General features: G+C 43.3%; 1 protein-coding gene across 1 annotated transcript; it reads right to left on the bottom strand.

Moving 5' to 3' along the window:
- Positions 1 to 242: 242 nt before the first annotated feature.
- Positions 243 to 16890, bottom strand: APOBEC2 (apolipoprotein B mRNA editing enzyme catalytic subunit 2). The gene is made up of 3 exons (XM_080367341.1): positions 9861 to 16890; positions 1482 to 2029; positions 243 to 887 (listed from the first exon to the last, which is right to left on the bottom strand). Exons 1-2 carry the CDS (start codon positions 9986 to 9988, stop codon positions 1489 to 1491), a joined length of 669 nt encoding a protein of 222 aa, XP_080223467.1. The 5' UTR covers positions 9989 to 16890; the 3' UTR covers positions 243 to 887; positions 1482 to 1488.
- Between the last annotated feature and the right edge of the window lie 78 nt (positions 16891 to 16968).

Below are 16968 nucleotides of genomic sequence, written 5' to 3'. Positions count from 1 at the left end.
CCATGACCCCTTACTTGGTCTGTGCCTAGTTTTAGGTGGAAAGTGATACGCCCATATTTTCGTGTCTCCCACACTTGTATGTACTCTTGAAATTTTTTTGGCATGTAGTAATTCTCTCTTCTCGTTATGCTGCGCTTTGCCTAGGAAATATTTCATATATGGCTGTCCCGGAATGTCTCACTTGTCAGTTTAAATTTAGGACCTCTTGCAAGTAGAGGGGAAGGAGTAAACAGTGCTTGAGCTTTTGCAGTGACTTCCAATTTTATTTAACTTTGCCTTTCCCAATTTTATTATCACAAACATCATTGAACAAGGGAAGAAGGTATTTGATGTGTTTGAAATCAAGTACTTGGGGCTCCGTCGCAATTCGGCATAGACCAGTTACCCCTAGTTTAATTCACAGCTCTGATTATTGAGGACGACAAGAGGAAGAAGATTTTTTTTTTTTTTCTCATCTTAAATCCCTTTCTTAATATTTATGAAGAATGTACTTTCTAAATGCATTTATCTAATTGCCAGCTTTGTTCTAAGGTATTGTCTGATAGAGGCATCCCAGTACTTGAGGCCTACAGTCTTTTCCTGTAGGTCCACTGCAATCCATTTTGTTCAAGACTTTAACCACACCGTACGTTGCTTTCTTTTTTTCCTATCGGCAGAGGCAGCATGGGTTTGTTTGGGGCGGGGGCCAGCGTAGGGGGAGGAATAAAACAAACCAAAAAAAATCCCAATCACCAAAGATCTGTTTTGTACGTGTATTTGTAGTCCATCAGGGCCTGGTCTTCCAGAAGTTGGTACTCCATCCTGCTGGAATCAAACCTTGGAAAGTGGGAGTGTCCTAGATGTCCAAGTCTGTTGCATCTCTCTTCATAATCTTTTCTGAATTGGTCCTGGGGGAGGTAAAAGAGAGATGTGTTAGAACCTGTAAATGCTTTCATGTTCTATGGCTTAAATAGGTGACTTTTGTACTCCTTAAAAAATCAAAAAGGAAATTCTGCAATGATAACTGATTTCCTTTAGTGGTTGGTTGGTTGGTTGGTTTTTTTTTTTCTAGAGGGCTAGACTTTGTGGGGTGGGGGAATCCCCTTTTCTCCACCTTCCTCTCACTGTTTCCGTGTGTGTGTTACAAATAACCATGCATGTGGGGAGCAGTGAGGTATTCTTGTTGCACCTAGTGACCCTGCTACCATTTTATTATTTTTTCCTGGAGATGTTTACTTAGAGGAGAAAAAAACCCCAACTCTAAATCCCTTAATGTGTTTGCTGTGGAGGAGCCCACTTTAGCGTTATTACCCGTAAAGGGAAAGTTACTGCCAGGGGTTATTTTCTGTATTTCGGTACAGGCAAACCCAGCCAGGTACATAGGAGTGTAACAATAACTGAAGTTGGCTCTGGGTTACATCTTTAAGAACCTGAAGAAAAAAAAGAGGAGTCTGTAATACTAGTACAAGGAGGTACGTGACCAAGTGGAAATCCTCACTCACGTGAGCTTCAGTGTAAAATCTCGGCCAGCTTTTCCTCGTAATACTGGAAGTTCTCTTGAATGTCCTCCCATGGCACGAAAGCCTTTGCTTCCTCTCCTTCCTCCTGTTCCACAAAGTTCTGCCAGACATACTCAAAGTCTTGAGGCTTCATAATCCTCAGCTTGCAGCCAACTGACTTCATTTTTTTCAGGGCAGCCTGCATTTCTGGCTCTTCCCACATGAAGAGGCGCCCTACCATGATTGTCAGATGCAGGTTCTTGTTCTTCTTTAGGGTCTCGGTTATCCGATCAGCACAGGTCACACAGGGACTGGAGGAGACGTACCAAGTGATGTTGTAGCGGAGGCTTGATTCAAACTTTGGTAAAATTGTGTTAAAGAAAGCCATTTCTGCATGGGCGGCCGCGTGCTCATCTTCCAGGTAACCCCGAGAAGTCACTGACTCTTTGCCTTGGGTCTCGACAACATAACACAGGAAGGTTTTGTTCCTGCCTGAGCTGTATTCCACATTCCTGAACTGGAATTTGAAAAACATGGCTGGGAGGCGCTCCCTATAGAAAGTGGAGAGGAGAGAAGCATCTCAGAGGCTGACAATAAAGGGTTATAGCACGTGTTTAGTTCCTGCGTGTGATCTTGGACATTGCTGCATCTACGAAGGCTGCATTTCTCCATGTATTAAAAGGAGATGCCTTTTAACAGAAGGATAAGAATACATTAAAAATTCTAAGTTACTCAGCTAGTTTTGCTGTGTAGTGAGGCTTACGGGCCCGTTCTTACTACCTAGTCTTTTTCACTTCATTTTAACAAACTTGTACTGGGAATTTCAGGTATTGGCATTGAGGTATTTGAAGAGGAGCTTGCTTCTGAAACGTATTTGTTGAGACTGTGATACTTGCTGTTGTTAAGGAGAGACAGCAACTGGCATTTTCCCAGTCTTAATGCACCTATAGCCTGAACTGTTCTGTTTTCTAGGCCATTAACATAGTTCTCTCAGGGTGGTGGTGCAATATTAATCTGCAGGACCTGTTGCCCTAAATTGTTAGGAAGATGTCTAGCATCGCTAACTAATGTTTTACCCCCAGTGCTTTTGCAGTCTGGATTTCCTCTGAGTAGAGGCAAGCGTGACTGTCTAGTTGCAGTTTTCACGTGTTCTAGTTTTTTACTCTTCCAGTATCAGTTGAATACAAATATTCAGTAGGATTATGTTGTGATTTTAGTTTAATAAAATATCTGAGATCAAATCTAACTTTGCTATGAAAAAGTGTATTTCCTACTGAAGTTTGATAGCTGTCTCATAGATACTACTGATAAACTTCAGATATTTTTTTTAAAAAATTGTATTGCACTTCTTCCATTCTGGGTTTCTATAGAAGCATAATCCAAAGTGAATCATCACAGTGAGTAATGTGTTTGCAGTCCTCTTTTCACCCAGACAAGGTAGTCTGCTGTTATTTAGGGAAATTAATAGCAGTCCCTTAAAATACCATGTATAGCTTTTACGCATTGTTGAGTGAAGAGGTGAAAAAGGAAAGCTGTGTTGTCTCATAGTACCTGCTCCTTTCTTAGGAGTACCAGGCTTTCCTGATTGCCCCCTGTAGCATCTAACTGTGGAGTACATCAGTACAAGGACTAGTACTTGAAGGATGTTAGGTGGAACGATGAAAAAGATACTGCTGACATCATGCCTTGTGACCCATGAAGTGCTACAAAGGACAGGAGTGAAGACTGCACAAAGCAGTCAAAGTGAAATAATGAACAGCAGTAGGACAGTATTTCATTTATTACACACTCGTAATCTTCTGGCATGTTGTACTCCTCTCATCTGAGCTTTAGGTGGACCTATAACCTTGATATTCCCAGTGAGGCAGTAATGAATCTTTGTAAAACAGTAAGTGTCTTATTCATCCCTGTCTCATCTATAGTCGGATTGTAATGTCAGGCCTCTCCAGGGGGTACACTGAGCAAAGGTCAGGAGAGATTCTCAGACTCTTGGAAATTTTAATTGGGGAGAGCAAAGAGGCTGCAGAAGTAAGTGGCAAAGCATCGTTCTGCTGAAAGGAAAGAACAATTTGTGATGCAACATCTCACAAGATGTCTCCGGAGATGGTGGAAGTGAATAGTATGGGAAAGAGTGAAAAGAATCAAGATCAGTATATTATGCTTGTGTAGTAATGTGGGAACTACGAATGAACGTGCTGTCAGATCACTAGTGGGAAACGCTAGTATGGGACACTGGAAGTGTGGGATGCTTGCAGGTCAGGGGCAGGGACTGTTGATGAAGAGCTGGATCTGATGTTTTTTAAAATTAGTGGAAGTGCAAAGGGTAAGGCTTTGCTAAGTCTGCAAGAAAAGCCCCAAACAGCATGATATTCTGTACAAATTGGAGGGATTGGAATGGGAATGTGAGCAGAAAGACCAGGAAATAGGCATTTAAGAGTTCTGCATGAAATACCTGGCTGCAAATACGTTATGTTCTGTAAGCAAATGGTTTTTTGCTTAGAAACAAATTGGAAATGGTGTGCTGTCTAGATACGTAACTCAGAGTAAATTACAGTGATCATCAGGCTGCTTTAGCTGTGTTATTTTACGGAAAATTGTATTTAAACATTTAAATGTTTAATTCTACTTACAAAGTTTCAGAAATTCCTCTCTGGTACGTGTATTCCATACTTCATGCAGCCAGGAATTTTCTTGCTGCCAAAGTCCTGTGGCACTTCTGGCTTTTGAGAAAGCGAAAACAAAAGAACACCCTCTCTATTTAATTTTTTATGATACTGCTGTAGTATCTGGGGTGCATTTGGGCCTGCTACACAGATTGGCAGTAAAAGGACCGGAGTTACAGTTCCCACTTCTGTTTTGGATTTCCCAGCGCGTGATTTTACAGATGAACGACTTCACTTGGAATATCAGTGTACTGTACCAGCCAAGTGGTGTGAGAGTTGATGTGGTTGGGTTGGCACAGTTGTACTTTGTACTGCGAGAGGAAGTTCATTAGTCTTCTAAATGCAACAAGATGTATGAGTCAAAACAATTTTGTTCACAGAATTGCATCTGCCCTGGGAATATCTACTGTTGCTGTCAGTCAAGGACCACTGTAATTCTTTTCACATATCATTGATCTGTGACAGTGGAAGTTGAGAGTGCTAGTTCAGCTGTAGAAATTTTACTAGAAGCAGGTGTTGAGCTGCTTCTTAAACGATATAATTAAAGCCTTGTATTGTTCCATTCTACGTAGATGGGATCTGCACAAGAAGGGATTTAAACAACAGAAAAGCTCGTTTGGGAGCCTTCCATGCTATTAATGTTTTAGCTTGCAGTGTATTAATGAGGGATGAGAAGCAGTAGTGTGGATGCAGACTTTTATTTTGATTAATGAGCAAATTATTCATGGTGTTTGGGTATGATTTGCTCTGTGGTTCCCTAGTTTGCATTGAGAGTTAGCACAAGCCTAGATAAGGGAAACTTGCACTGGCTTGCACAATTTCAAAACTACCCGGAAAGACTATTTCTGCTTCCTTTTCTTAGCATTTTGACTGCTGTTCCTTTACAGTAGATGACTTAAAGTTTTGTTAGAGTGAGTCTTATTTTATTTGAGATTAATTGTAAGGCTTTCACTGATTTTATTAAAGAGCATTATCGGATTCTAATTTAGCACGGTGCCGCTTATTCCCTGAACTCCTTTCTCTTGTTCTTGGAGACAAAAAATTTCACATGCTTCTGAGAACAGCGATTTTCCTGCTTTATATGCTAGATAATGAATGGTTCTTTGCTAATGATTTAATGATTCTTTAATTAACAATTTCTCTGAAGTCCAGCTACGTTGGGTCTGACATAAGCCGCCCGTTGCCTCGTTTCAGAGCTAAGTTTGTAAGGCTACAATAAGTTGTTTTAAAATAACATCATATATTTAAATGTGGCACATCAGAGTCACATGGAAGTTCATTCCTGATTTAACTCTCCTGACCGCAGAGTGGTTACATCAGTAGTGGGATTGAGTCTGTTATGTTTTGATGAACTGTTTAAACAGCAGCAATCTGTTCCAGGATGCTTTGACTCAGAGGTTATTTAGACAGGCCTTCTAGATGGGTTTTATTGCTTATCATCTCAGCGTCTAAGATTATCTGGGATGTTCACCTAAATCTATCCTCCTAGCAACATGGCATATCCATCAGCTTAATAAGTTTCAGGTAAAGAATGTAAACAAAGCTCAGGGCATTTCCCAAGTCTGTAAGTAGCTGGCTGAGAGCTTGGAAAATTGGCTGATCGTGGATACACAGGCAAGCAACGGGCTGTGTGTGCTAGTTAGCAAGAATCTGCTTAATCCCATGTAAACCAGAGCAGGGAGGACGCTTCGGCACAAGTGTGAATTGTAAACTTCTGGCCTGACAGGGCTTAGCTGAGTCCTTGCTATGTGACTTCCCAGCAGTGGGGACCTGGGGAAGGTCTCTCTGGTCCTGCAAGTAACTGGAAAGCCCCGTAGCAAGTGATTCAGCGGGGAGAGAGTGGGCAAGAAAAAACCACGTGTACCTTAAGGGTGCATATATATTTAATTGCCGTATGCTGCATAATTTCACCTTTTGAATTACAGCGTGATTGGCAGATGACCCTCATAACTTATTGCCAAGTGAAGTATCAAAATTGTATGGTTTATTTGGGTAGATTAAAACTCTTTGCAAACAATTGAGCATCAAAATACATCCCTGAAACAGCTGTGTCATTAAGCCAACTTCTTTGGAAACTCAAGTTTAGCTTTGAATAGACTGTTTCTGAGTAAATGACTAATTCTTGGCAAGCCTATTTTCCCATGTTTGAATGACAGGTGGTGTACAAATGTTAATATTATCTCTATTTTACCCTTTATTTTTGTTCCAACATTAAGGAGAGATAATGCAAACAAAATGTGCCTAGGAGATGTGAGTTCTGTTCTTGTATTTTCTTGTAGTGGAAGCTTTACTGCTGTAAATTCTAAACATAAAAATTGTGTCATCTTGCCTGTGACTTTGCAATCTATTAAAATATGCAAATATCAGATATTTCAGTGACTAGGCTAATTACTTTTCTGTTGTTGTTTTTTCGTTGCAGTTAGTGAAGTTGGCTTGCTATTTCCCTCTCCAGTGAAGGCATTACAGTCATTGTAAGACTTGCAGATAAGTTTTATGTATATAGAAAGTTTAAAAATTGTTTACAGGCACTGAACTGTCATAATATTCTTAATAATCACCTGTTCCCGCAATAGGATGCAGGTGGTCGCATAGCTCACAGTGTATGGGGAAGGTGAAAGTTGAAATCCTCATCCTCCTCCTCTGAAGGTCATCATTAAAGGGTGATATGTAGGGATTTTCTAAATGCCTCAAACCTAATTTATCGAAGGGCTTACCCTGGGGAGCGAAGTGTTTTGTCATCCGTTAGGTCACATGGAGATGAAAAAGATAGAAACTTTGAGACAGAAACCTCAATCTGTAAGAATGGTACTGGACTGAGCAGAAGATTTTGCTGAAATAGGGTAGGCTGGAGGAACAGAGCAGCTGCCCAGTGTGACACTGGCAGTATTGCATGTCAGGTAGGAGAAGAGAGTGAGAACTTCTAATGAGAGAATAAAACTGCAGGATTATCTAAAAGATGCTGTAAACAAGTAGGACATAATCTTTAGATTTCAATATTTGTTCAGTGACTAATTTACTATGGTCTTAGGTGGTTTAAAGTGATAAAACACTGTCCTTTGACTTGCTCTTTGACAGCTATTCACAGATAAACGCATGCTGGGCTCATTGATTATAGAAAGCCTGTAACGATCAACTGTAACAGGAACCAAGGATTTGTCACTGCCAGAAGGAGCCTCATTTACACTCTGGGGAAAGTGTAAATAAATGTGTCTGCTTAAATGTCATGAAATGTACACAGATGGGGCTTATATTTATCCAGGATTGTGAGCCAAATGTTGACAAAAAAAGGGGTTAATATTCTTAAACAGAGTAATTACATTCCCAGTGTTTTTCTTGTAAGCCAGACTCCCCAGAGCTATAAGGAACAGCTTGAAAACTTGGCTGTGTCATAAGATGCCCCTAATCCAAGGGCTAAAACTGAAATGCAATGTAATTGGATTTAAGTGCTTCCACAGTTGCAGTTATGTGTTTTCTCATCATTCACATAACTGACTTTATTGGCTGAAAATTTGTAAATAATTAGAAAAATTCTAACAGTGATCATAGTAGGTCAAGGCACAGTCTAAACTCACAGCGTACTTAATGAAAGTAAAAATTGCTGGATTTTTCTGTACCTCTTTCAGGGTTCTTTAGGATTTCTGCTTTACTTCCTCATTCTCACCTTAGCCAGCGTATTAGTAATAAACTAATAATCAGAGGAGACTTGGTCCCAGTTCCTACAGGAATTCACCAGATATTTATAAGCATTTTCCAAATAATATTGTGATGAGGGTGGTATACTCGCATACCAGCAGCTCTGTCATCCCTCATCAGGTGTCTGAGTACTTTCATTTCAAAACCTTAGAACTCTTGTCTTGCTTGGAATCGGGGTATAGAACGTGAAAACCAGCTGGTACCAACTTAACATATGGAGATGCCATATCACAGACATTAACTTGTCCCTGCAAAAGCGTTACCCGAGGCTTCCTTGCATCACTTGCTGCTCTTACTTCAGTCCCTCTGCCCTGGTGCAGTTCCAGCCGTGCAGCTCACTCCTAAATCTCAGCAGGTTAACTTTTCCTGGTTTTACTCCTTTCTGTAAGCACGTCTTCCCTCGTGTTCTTGTTGTTGCCTTTCCGGAGCGGAAAGTCCTGTCAAATTCTGCAATGCCCATGTAATTTCAGCAAATAATTTCATTGCAGGATGGACACTAAGAAATTATTTTTCATCCATGATTAGCATACCAATTCCTATCGAGGTTGTGTTTGGCTTAGCAAGGAAGTTTGGAGGTACTGCCCAATTCCTTAGCATTTCTAATTGCAAAGTTGAATGCTGCAAGGCTGAAAAAACTAACTTCTTCATGGAGATTCATTTTAGTACATCTTAATTGTCTAGAAATTGTCACCGTATGTGTCATTGGTCCAGTGGCTTATATAAACAATTTTTGGTGTCTTAGCTCCCTTCCTAGCAGAGGGATGTGCTTTTCTTAAAAAGATTTCTTAATTTTTTAATGTCTTGATTTCTTAATGAAGAAATCAATTAATTTCTTGATTTCTTAAAAGTCACTGCTTTAGCAGACTTGTATTATTTCCATGATTGTGTATGACAGAGACCAAAGGCTGAGAACAGCCCCCTCCTCAAGAAGTTATTTTTTTCAGAGCAGACACTTTTTAAGGAGAAAATGTTTTTTTTCACTCCTGCGCAGGAATGTAACCCAATTGTGTGAGATCAGACGTAGGCGCTGTCCTGCCTCATGCACTGTTTTCAGAAATGCCAGCCAAATTGTATTTCCAGAATCTTTCTTCCCAGTGACCGTGTCACAGGCAGATGGATTCCAAGTGGGATTTTAGGGTGTGTGGCCTGAGCTTTACATTTGAGCAGCTGGAAGAAACCGTAGTTTTGGTTTACACACTGGGAACACTGCCTCGGTGGCTGCTAAGGGAGACCAGAGGGAAGCATGACACAGGGCATCTTGCTGCTACTACTACTACTACAACAAACATTTTGAAATGTGTAGAGATAGGAGATTACAGAGGTTTTTTTCTAGTTGCAGCTGTCAGTTATGCCTGACAGTTCACCTTCCTAGTAGATCTCTGTTACATCTGCCTTTTGCAAAGGCCAGGCTCGCTGGAAGAAAGGAGCTGCTTGCTGCTTTGCTGTCTTGAAAACTGCCTGTTGTTTTGGTGCCTTTCTGTGAGTTAGGCTTTTTTGAAAGTCAGGCTCCAGCTGCGGGTGTGGAGTGCTTGAAAATGTGGAATTTTAGCTCTCTTGAGCTCCCTTAGGTCCATAAAGCAAATCAGCCATAGCAGTATTTTTTCCTAATCCACAGACAGAGAAACTTTCAGACAAGAGCCATTGATCATCCCAAGAAATCAATATTCAGCGCTCATCAAGGGCCAGTACCTACCATCCCGATATCATCAGGCAAGTGATCCCTTTGCAGTCAGTGGGACTGCTCCCGCTGTAAGGGAATCAGTCAACACTAAAGAAACAGACCTGCTTGTATAAACCAAAGATTTTTCTGCCTGGCTGGTGTGAATCCATCCTCCGTAAAGCTCATTGAAACTTCTAACAAAACTCCACAATAACAAAATCCGTACTTACACCATTTAAAAATATTCAGAAGTGCACTGGCTGAAGATGCCGTCTTTGATTACCCAACATAAGAGCTGAGACAGAGACCTTTGAACATCCCCACTTCACTCTCTTGCACCCTCGTATTTATATCCCAACCTCTTACCCTGTCACAATTTCAAATGGCGGCAGGTCTTCCCGCTTCAACTTCTTCTTCTTTTTTTCCTCGCCTTCTTCTGCATTGTCAGGCTCTCCATTCTGGGTGTTGCTGGGCTCCTCCTGCTTTTCTGCCATCTTCTTGAGTATGGGAGTATTAAGTTATGGCCACTGGGAAAAAGAAAGAGCAATTTCTGAGAGCTCTCAGGGAGAGGAGACAGCAGAGGGAGGAGGGAAAAACAGAGCTGGGAGTTCCTGCACTAGGCACAGTTGTCAGGAGCTAAATACGGAACAAAGCAGCAATGATAGAGGCTGGATGGGGTAGGGTGACCCAGGGCTCTCAGATGTCGCCTCCTTCCCTTGCTTTCTCTAGGTCTTTTTAACAGTCCCTCTTGCTCCCCTTTTAATTTAAAACTGACAACTTCACTGTGGGCGGATTAAGAGATAGATGGAAAATCTTGGAAGCATAGTACCTATTTATCCATTAGTGTGACAGCTGGCAAGATGCAGAGCTGGCAGCTTCTCCATTTATCTTCTTTTGCCAGTTTATTACATTGCTGACCTTGAAGGACCATTGTTTTGGCTCGGGCAAGGGGGGAAAGGGATAATCCCCATTTGGTTTGCTGAGAAATCCCCGTTGTTGGTGGATTTGGCCTCATGTTGCATCCCAGCAGGAGTGCTCGGAGGAGCAGGAGACCTGCCTTTCCTTCCACCCTGCTCATCCGTGCAGGGACACAAAACGGGAGCTGAACAGGGTGAAATCTTGCTTGTTGAAGTTGCTGTCAGAGTGTACTGGTGTAAAGGCAAGCCAGAACCTGCTCCCACATATTTTAAAGTCAGCTGTATAATTCACAGTGGGACACTGTTTCTGGTGCAGGGCAATTCCGAGTGCACGTACTGAGCATCTACCTGTTGTTCTGGTTTTTTTTTTTTCTTCTTTTTTTCACTGTTGCCTGAATGTTTGAAAGATGCCCAGCATACCAGGAGCGGTAACATGGCTAGGTAAGGGTAACCAGTTGAAAACTGCTGGGCTTAGTGATTCTTGCCGTATTTCTTAGTTTCTTTCATCTTTGCCACTGCAGAGGATGCAGATGTTGAATGAGTGATTGTGCTGGAGCCAAATAATCAGGCAGATGAGAGCCCGTGGTGGAGGTGTGATGAGAAGTGAAGTGTGTGGTTATGCTGGTTATAACTGGGACTGGTGTCAGCAGCGTGCTGAGGACAGGCTACTGGAGGCATTCTGCTAAGGTACTTATTGGGGTTTGCCTGGACTAGTGTGGGTGTGGAGTCTTTCATACAAAGAGAAGTGAGAAGGACTATAAAGATTTTATTGACACAAGTTTGGGATGTTTGGTTTGCTCGGCACTGTATCAACCAGATTTCTGAAAGAGGCTCTGGTATCTCAGAAGGATACTCGAGGGTAATGTCGCTTTCACATGAGCTCTTTTTAGAGTTTTATATGTTTGGGCTGGGGGAGTTCTCTTTTCCTTTTTTCTTTCAGGATTACGTGAAATTCTTCCAGTTGCTCACTGAATTTAAATGATGTAAAGTCTGTATAAATCCCATGTGAGCCAAGCCTAATGAAAACCTGAGTAAGATTTTTCTCGGAGACTAATCCTGCTATGCGATGAGGGCGAAAGTAAATGGAAAATGTGTAGCTGTGCAGAACTCATGTTTTAGCCAACGCATATTGGAAATCAAATCTCCAGTATCTTGGGTTCTGCACTTAGTTCACAACCCCGCATCATCAAGATTTGGATAAATATGAAATACTAAGCTAGATTTGATTGAGTGCTCAGTCTGTACTTAGTGGAAAGCCTGCTCCTAGTTTGGGGAGGATAAACCACATTCCATAGAAATCAAATAGGTGTGAATACCTGCTTTCAGGCCAAACTCAGTCTTTGTGGTGTTGTTGTAGTCAGCTCTTTAGAGACTCTAGAGGGGTCTGCATTATCACAAAGTGAAATAAATTTTTGCCATGGGGCAGATAATTTATTATCATAGGCAATAAATAATATGTTATCATAGATAATTCTGGCTACTCTCAAGCCCCCTTGTTAACAGTAGCCTGCCTTTCTGTGCTACAGTATCTTTTGTAGCTTTTCATTAGTAACATCACTGAAATGCACTTGTTCTGGGGACAGAGCATCCCACCCCACACTTTACTCCCACACTGTTTGCTAGCGATGAGAAGTTGTTTATTTGATGACTGACACTGCTGGCATGGAGAGTATTGTGACAACAGTGGAATCAAGGATTTGACAAGTTCCAAGACATCCTATCCATGGAACACGTATCTTTCATTTTCATGATGCAGAATTTTATTTATCTTTAAGCTCAAAATACTTTCCTGGAGGGCAGGTGTAGTGTTTTTCCTCTTGCATGGCAACTGTGCTCAAATTCCGAGTCCCCTGTCCAATTACTCTCACCTTTGACATTTCAGCCAGTATTTTTGGGGATGGGAATCCTCTCTTAATGAGTGACAGCTTGTTTCCTTCTTACCCTTATACTTAAAAGAAGCATTTCAGTCCCTCTGACCCACTTTTCTTTATTTTTGGAAGCTCTTGATGGCTAGGGTCCCATCCTTCTTGCAGCCTTTAGCTTTCGCTGGTGTGGCCCCTCTGCAGGGTTCAGGGCTGAGCTCTAATCTAATCTCGGGAATGTGGCACTGAGACTCTACCTCAATCCAGCCCTTCCCCAGCTGCTTCGCCGCTCCATCTAGGGCAGTGCACTAAATAGTCATGATCCACCCTGTCGCAGCATCTGCCTGTGCCAAAAATATAAAAGGACACCACCGAGTCGCTGTCAATCTGACATTTTGCGTTAAAGCCATAGGAATGAAAGCTTTGATCAGTTTTGTTTGGTTGGTTTTTAGTGACCCGAGTTTCCCCCGAGGTGCGCACGTGTGTACAAGAGCTTGGTGCATGGGCCTGATGACTGAAGTCAGTGACGGAAATTTTTTTTCCGTCAGCTAGTTCAGAGAAGGAGCTGGGACACGGGTGCTGAGAGGTGCCATGGATGCGGTTAGCCTCTTGTGAGGACCTTCCGGTGGCACTTAGGTTAACTGAAGTCATTGCACTTGCCAACCAGCGTTTTTATCGAGGTTCCCCTCACCCCACTGATTGAATGGCTTATTTAGTTGACTCTGAATTTCATGCTGCTCGGAGTGCCCTGCACGCTGGAGTCGCTGTTCAGCCGCTGATGAGGCACAAGAGGTCCCCACGCACGTCGGGTCTCGCGCAGGGAGAATGTGACTCAGCCCGTTGTCTCTTCTTGTTCGCTCCCCCATGGCAAGAGCCAAACCTTCCAGCAGCACCTCATGGCCTCTCCCCACACCCAGCAGGCTGGACGCAGCCGGTAGGTGCAGACTTTTCCCTCGTAGGTAAAATTCTTCAGCAGCTGCACCTCGTGTGTGGGGAAACCTCCGAGGTGACCACAGCCCTGCACTGCAGCCACAGGATCGGCCATTGAGCCAACGCCATCTCAGTGGTGCAAGCCCAAGCTGTGGTGTCCTGCCCTGAGCCTGTTCTCCATCCTGTGGCAGATGTGTCCTGCAACATCTGGCGGTCTGTCTGTCTCTGTTTTAAAAGATCTGGCCTCACTGTGTCAGGGTATGGAGGGCAGAACACCTGAGCAGACCTCGGTGAAGTGATGGGGAAGAGCAGACCTCAGGGACACCGAGTCGCAGTAAGATTTGAAGAGCTGTCTGCGTGGGAACACCGCCAGCGAAGGCGGCTGCTAGCAAGGCAAGGCTGGGCTGACAACCTGTTCTGGGAGCAGCTTTCTAGCTTTGCTGAAGTATTCGATGTTAAGATGTGATCCTGCATCCATCCGAGTCCGGAATAGTTTCTCTGCTGACTTTAGAGGCATCTCTGAACAATATGATGACTTTTTCACCCCATCCTAAATCGGTATCTCACAGAGAGAGTACCGTATTGCCTTCACCTGTCTCCCAGGCGTGTTGTCTGCTGTTCCTCTAATTGTCACAGGAGTTACTTTCCTGAAGTTAAAATGGTTGGTTTCCTCTCCTCATCACACGGGCAGTAGAAGAGACCTGGCTGCGACAGTGCTTGCCAGGAAAAGGAGGCTTTTACTGCATTCTCGGGCTAAAAGAACATTTTTTGGATAGATGCAAGAGTGAAATAAGACACTGGCTGTGTGAGTCATGGCTCAGACGTGCTCTCTATTCCAAAGGGACAGCTGGTGGCACTAACAAAACATCTCCCTAGATACATTGTCTGGCAGCAGTCCCCCTCCTGCTTTTTCCAGTTGTAACTACCGTTACGTGATAAATAAATAAACACTCTGACAGTGATGTGCAGAGGCAGCTTTCCTTTCCTTGGCCCCTGTGGGTTCTCACCTGTCCCTCTCCTCCTGCTGCAGGACCACGCTGCCAAGATTTAAAAGAAGGGGCAGGAAACACTGGTGCAGACACTGCGGCGTCCCATGGGCTCGACCTGGCCAGTGCTCGCGTCCCTCTGGGCAGGGTGGTGGCTCCCCATGGAAGGCATTCCACCAGACCCGAAGCCAGCCGTGGTACCAGCAGAGATAAGCGATGCTCTCACCTCCTTGTCTGCCTTATCTTCACTGCTACAGCCTGGGCCTCCCTGGCTCCTGATCCCCAAGCCTCACACACCCATCACCATGCTGCTGTAGAGCTGGGAAAGAGTCTGTTTTGTTGGCAGTGTCCAATTAATTCAAAGCCCAACTGGAAGTTAATGACAGCTCCAAGCAGCACAACCTCTTTCCTGCTGGGCTTCTGCTGCAGCTTTACTAGGAGCAGTTCAAGGGGAAGGTCAGCCCCAGCCGTGCTGCAGGTGCTCAAAGTCACAGGAATTTATATTCTGCACCACCCCGTGCTAACGACAGGGCAGTGGGGGTAGCTGCTGGCCCATACTCAGCTCTCTGAAGTTTACATGCACACAGCAGCAAATCCTCTCTAGCATTAGACTGTATTTTAACATAGCTCCAGACATCAGCAAATCAATTAAAGTTCCTTACTGCTGAAGCCAAAGCGTTTTCTGGAACAGCTGGTAAATTATTGAATGACACAAGGCTTAGGAAAAGACCGGACTGAAAGGCAGCGAGATTTTGTTTATGCACAAATATTGCGTATGCAGCAGCCGTGGATGTGCCCTTTGGGCTAAGATCAAGTGTAACGATCAGTTTAATTTCAAATAGGTCTTTCTGGAAAGACTGGCTGAAGTTTGAAGAGAGGGATCATAGTCAGACATGGTGATCTGAGAGGTGGCCCTTCTCTAAATGCCACGACCCCATGAAAGCTGTCATGAATGCACAGCCTTTGTCTGAGTCACTGCTTGAATCACGTAGACCGCGACATGTCCTGTCGTGGGTTATGAATGTTCATGACGCTGGGTGGGACGTGGTATCCATTCCACAAGCTAATTTAGCTTTGGATTTCTAGCATCTCTTTGCTTTGTTTTTTTTTTCCTCTTCCCTTTGCAACTCGGGGATGGATCCAGGCAAGGGCTGCATGGCCACGTGCTTCTTCCAGCCATCGTGTGACCGGGAGCACAAGCCCCGTTAGCCATCACTGGTGGGAAACCAGGACCCCTCCAGCTCCACAAAGGCAGAGCCTGATTTTGGTCTGCACTGCACAGTATAACTAATACATTTTCTAGATGACTGACTTTGAAACGTCATTAAAGTTACTGTTACGCAAGGGGGTTTAGTGTATCTGTTTAAATAGCAAATACACTAAATGATGCTTTAAATATTAATACAAGAGGGTGCTTTGCAGAATTTAACTTCGTCAATTGATTTCAAGCTATTATGTATATCATATGTAGGAACATCTGCTGGTTTTGCTGCCTGCAAGAAAATGCAAGTAGCAAAGATAAGCTATTGGTGCACTTGTAGGTGGACTGGAAGGAAGAGGAACTGAAATGTAGACAAAAACATGTCAGCTAGTCACATCGGTTGGGAAAATGGGGAGGGCAAACGTGAAAAGATCAAAAAATCTATTACTCTTAATACCAGATTTTCCTTTAACTGAACAAAAAAAAAAAAAATGGAAGGAGGGGAAAGCCGACTAATTTACGAAAGGGGAGCAAATGTGCATCCATATCTTTAATTTAGACATGTTATTAAAACGTTGCAGGTTTGAACCAGATCTAGAGTCACTTGCCAACTTAAATGTGATTGAAGTAATACTTTTCCCCTTTCCAAAAGGCAGAGCTCACTGTAAAGGCTTGTTCCATCCCTCCTGGCTGCACTAGGTGGCTCTGCTCATCTCTGTTCCTGGTGGCTTTGCTGTGCTGACTTGGAAAGGACAGGTGTAATGATGTTCAGGTGCCCTAAATCATTCTTAAGTCCACTGAATTGAATCTGCAGCCCAGATATTAGCTTCTTTTTAGGAAGAAATAATTTATGTCTTCCTGTCCTTTAGCATGTGGCTTTCTAGAAGACACAGATGAGGCACCACTGTAAATAAGCTCCGTGGTAACATACAGTTACATAAAGCCCTGAAATATATAGGAATTTTTTTTTAATTTTTTTATTTTTGTTAAAGTAGCTTATGATTTTTCTAGTGCTGCTTGCAGTGCTCATGCTTTATAGTCCTGCTCCTGCTTACAGCCACATCTATTCAATGGCCTGTTCTTATGCAGCTTTTACTCGGGAGATTATAGCAATATGCTTGCAGCAGCAGTCCTGCATAAAGGTGTCCTGTAGCTAGAAGGGAAAAATAATGAATGGGATCAAAATGACAGCACAAGATATATGACCACATTTTCAAATGGCACTACAAATTTCACCTGCTCTCAGCTACTGGTATTGGTTTCTCCTGGTCCCAGCTTTCAGTCACGCTGAGCACCCGGCTCTGCCATTGACGTGAGTTGGACCTGAGAATATTCAGCATCTCTAAAAACCGGGCTGGATGTGTCTCAGGAGGGACCCCAAACCCAAGAATTAGCTTCCTTACCTTGAAGCTGTGGGTGAGGTGTAAGGGAGGAGCCTGTCATGGGGATGCATCCCCAAACGAGCGTGTCTCTGCTCTGAAGGAACCTCTGGGATCTTTAGGCTCAAAACCCACGCAGCCCATTTACTCCTAACGTGCAGCCAGGCACGAGTCTGACTGTAAATCCCCTGCCCTCTGG

The sequence above is a fragment of the Falco punctatus genome (genome assembly GCF_963210335.1).
Source record: "Falco punctatus genome assembly, chromosome: 17".
In the NCBI taxonomy this organism is placed as follows: domain Eukaryota; kingdom Metazoa; phylum Chordata; class Aves; order Falconiformes; family Falconidae; genus Falco; species Falco punctatus.
Note: the sequence above shows the minus strand (reverse complement) of the source record. Positions and strands in the feature narration are given on the sequence as shown.

What these genes read in the sequence shown, in the direction of transcription:
- APOBEC2 (XM_080367341.1), bottom strand. Translation starts at nt 9,988, where the DNA reads ATGGCAGAAAAGCAGGAGGAGCCCAGCAACACCCAGAATGGAGAGCCT. An exon ending in CCATTTGAAATTGTGACAGG is followed by an intron (nt 2,030 to 9,860) that starts GTAAGAGGTTGG and finishes CACTTTCTATAG; the next exon opens with GGAGCGCCTCCCAGCCATGT.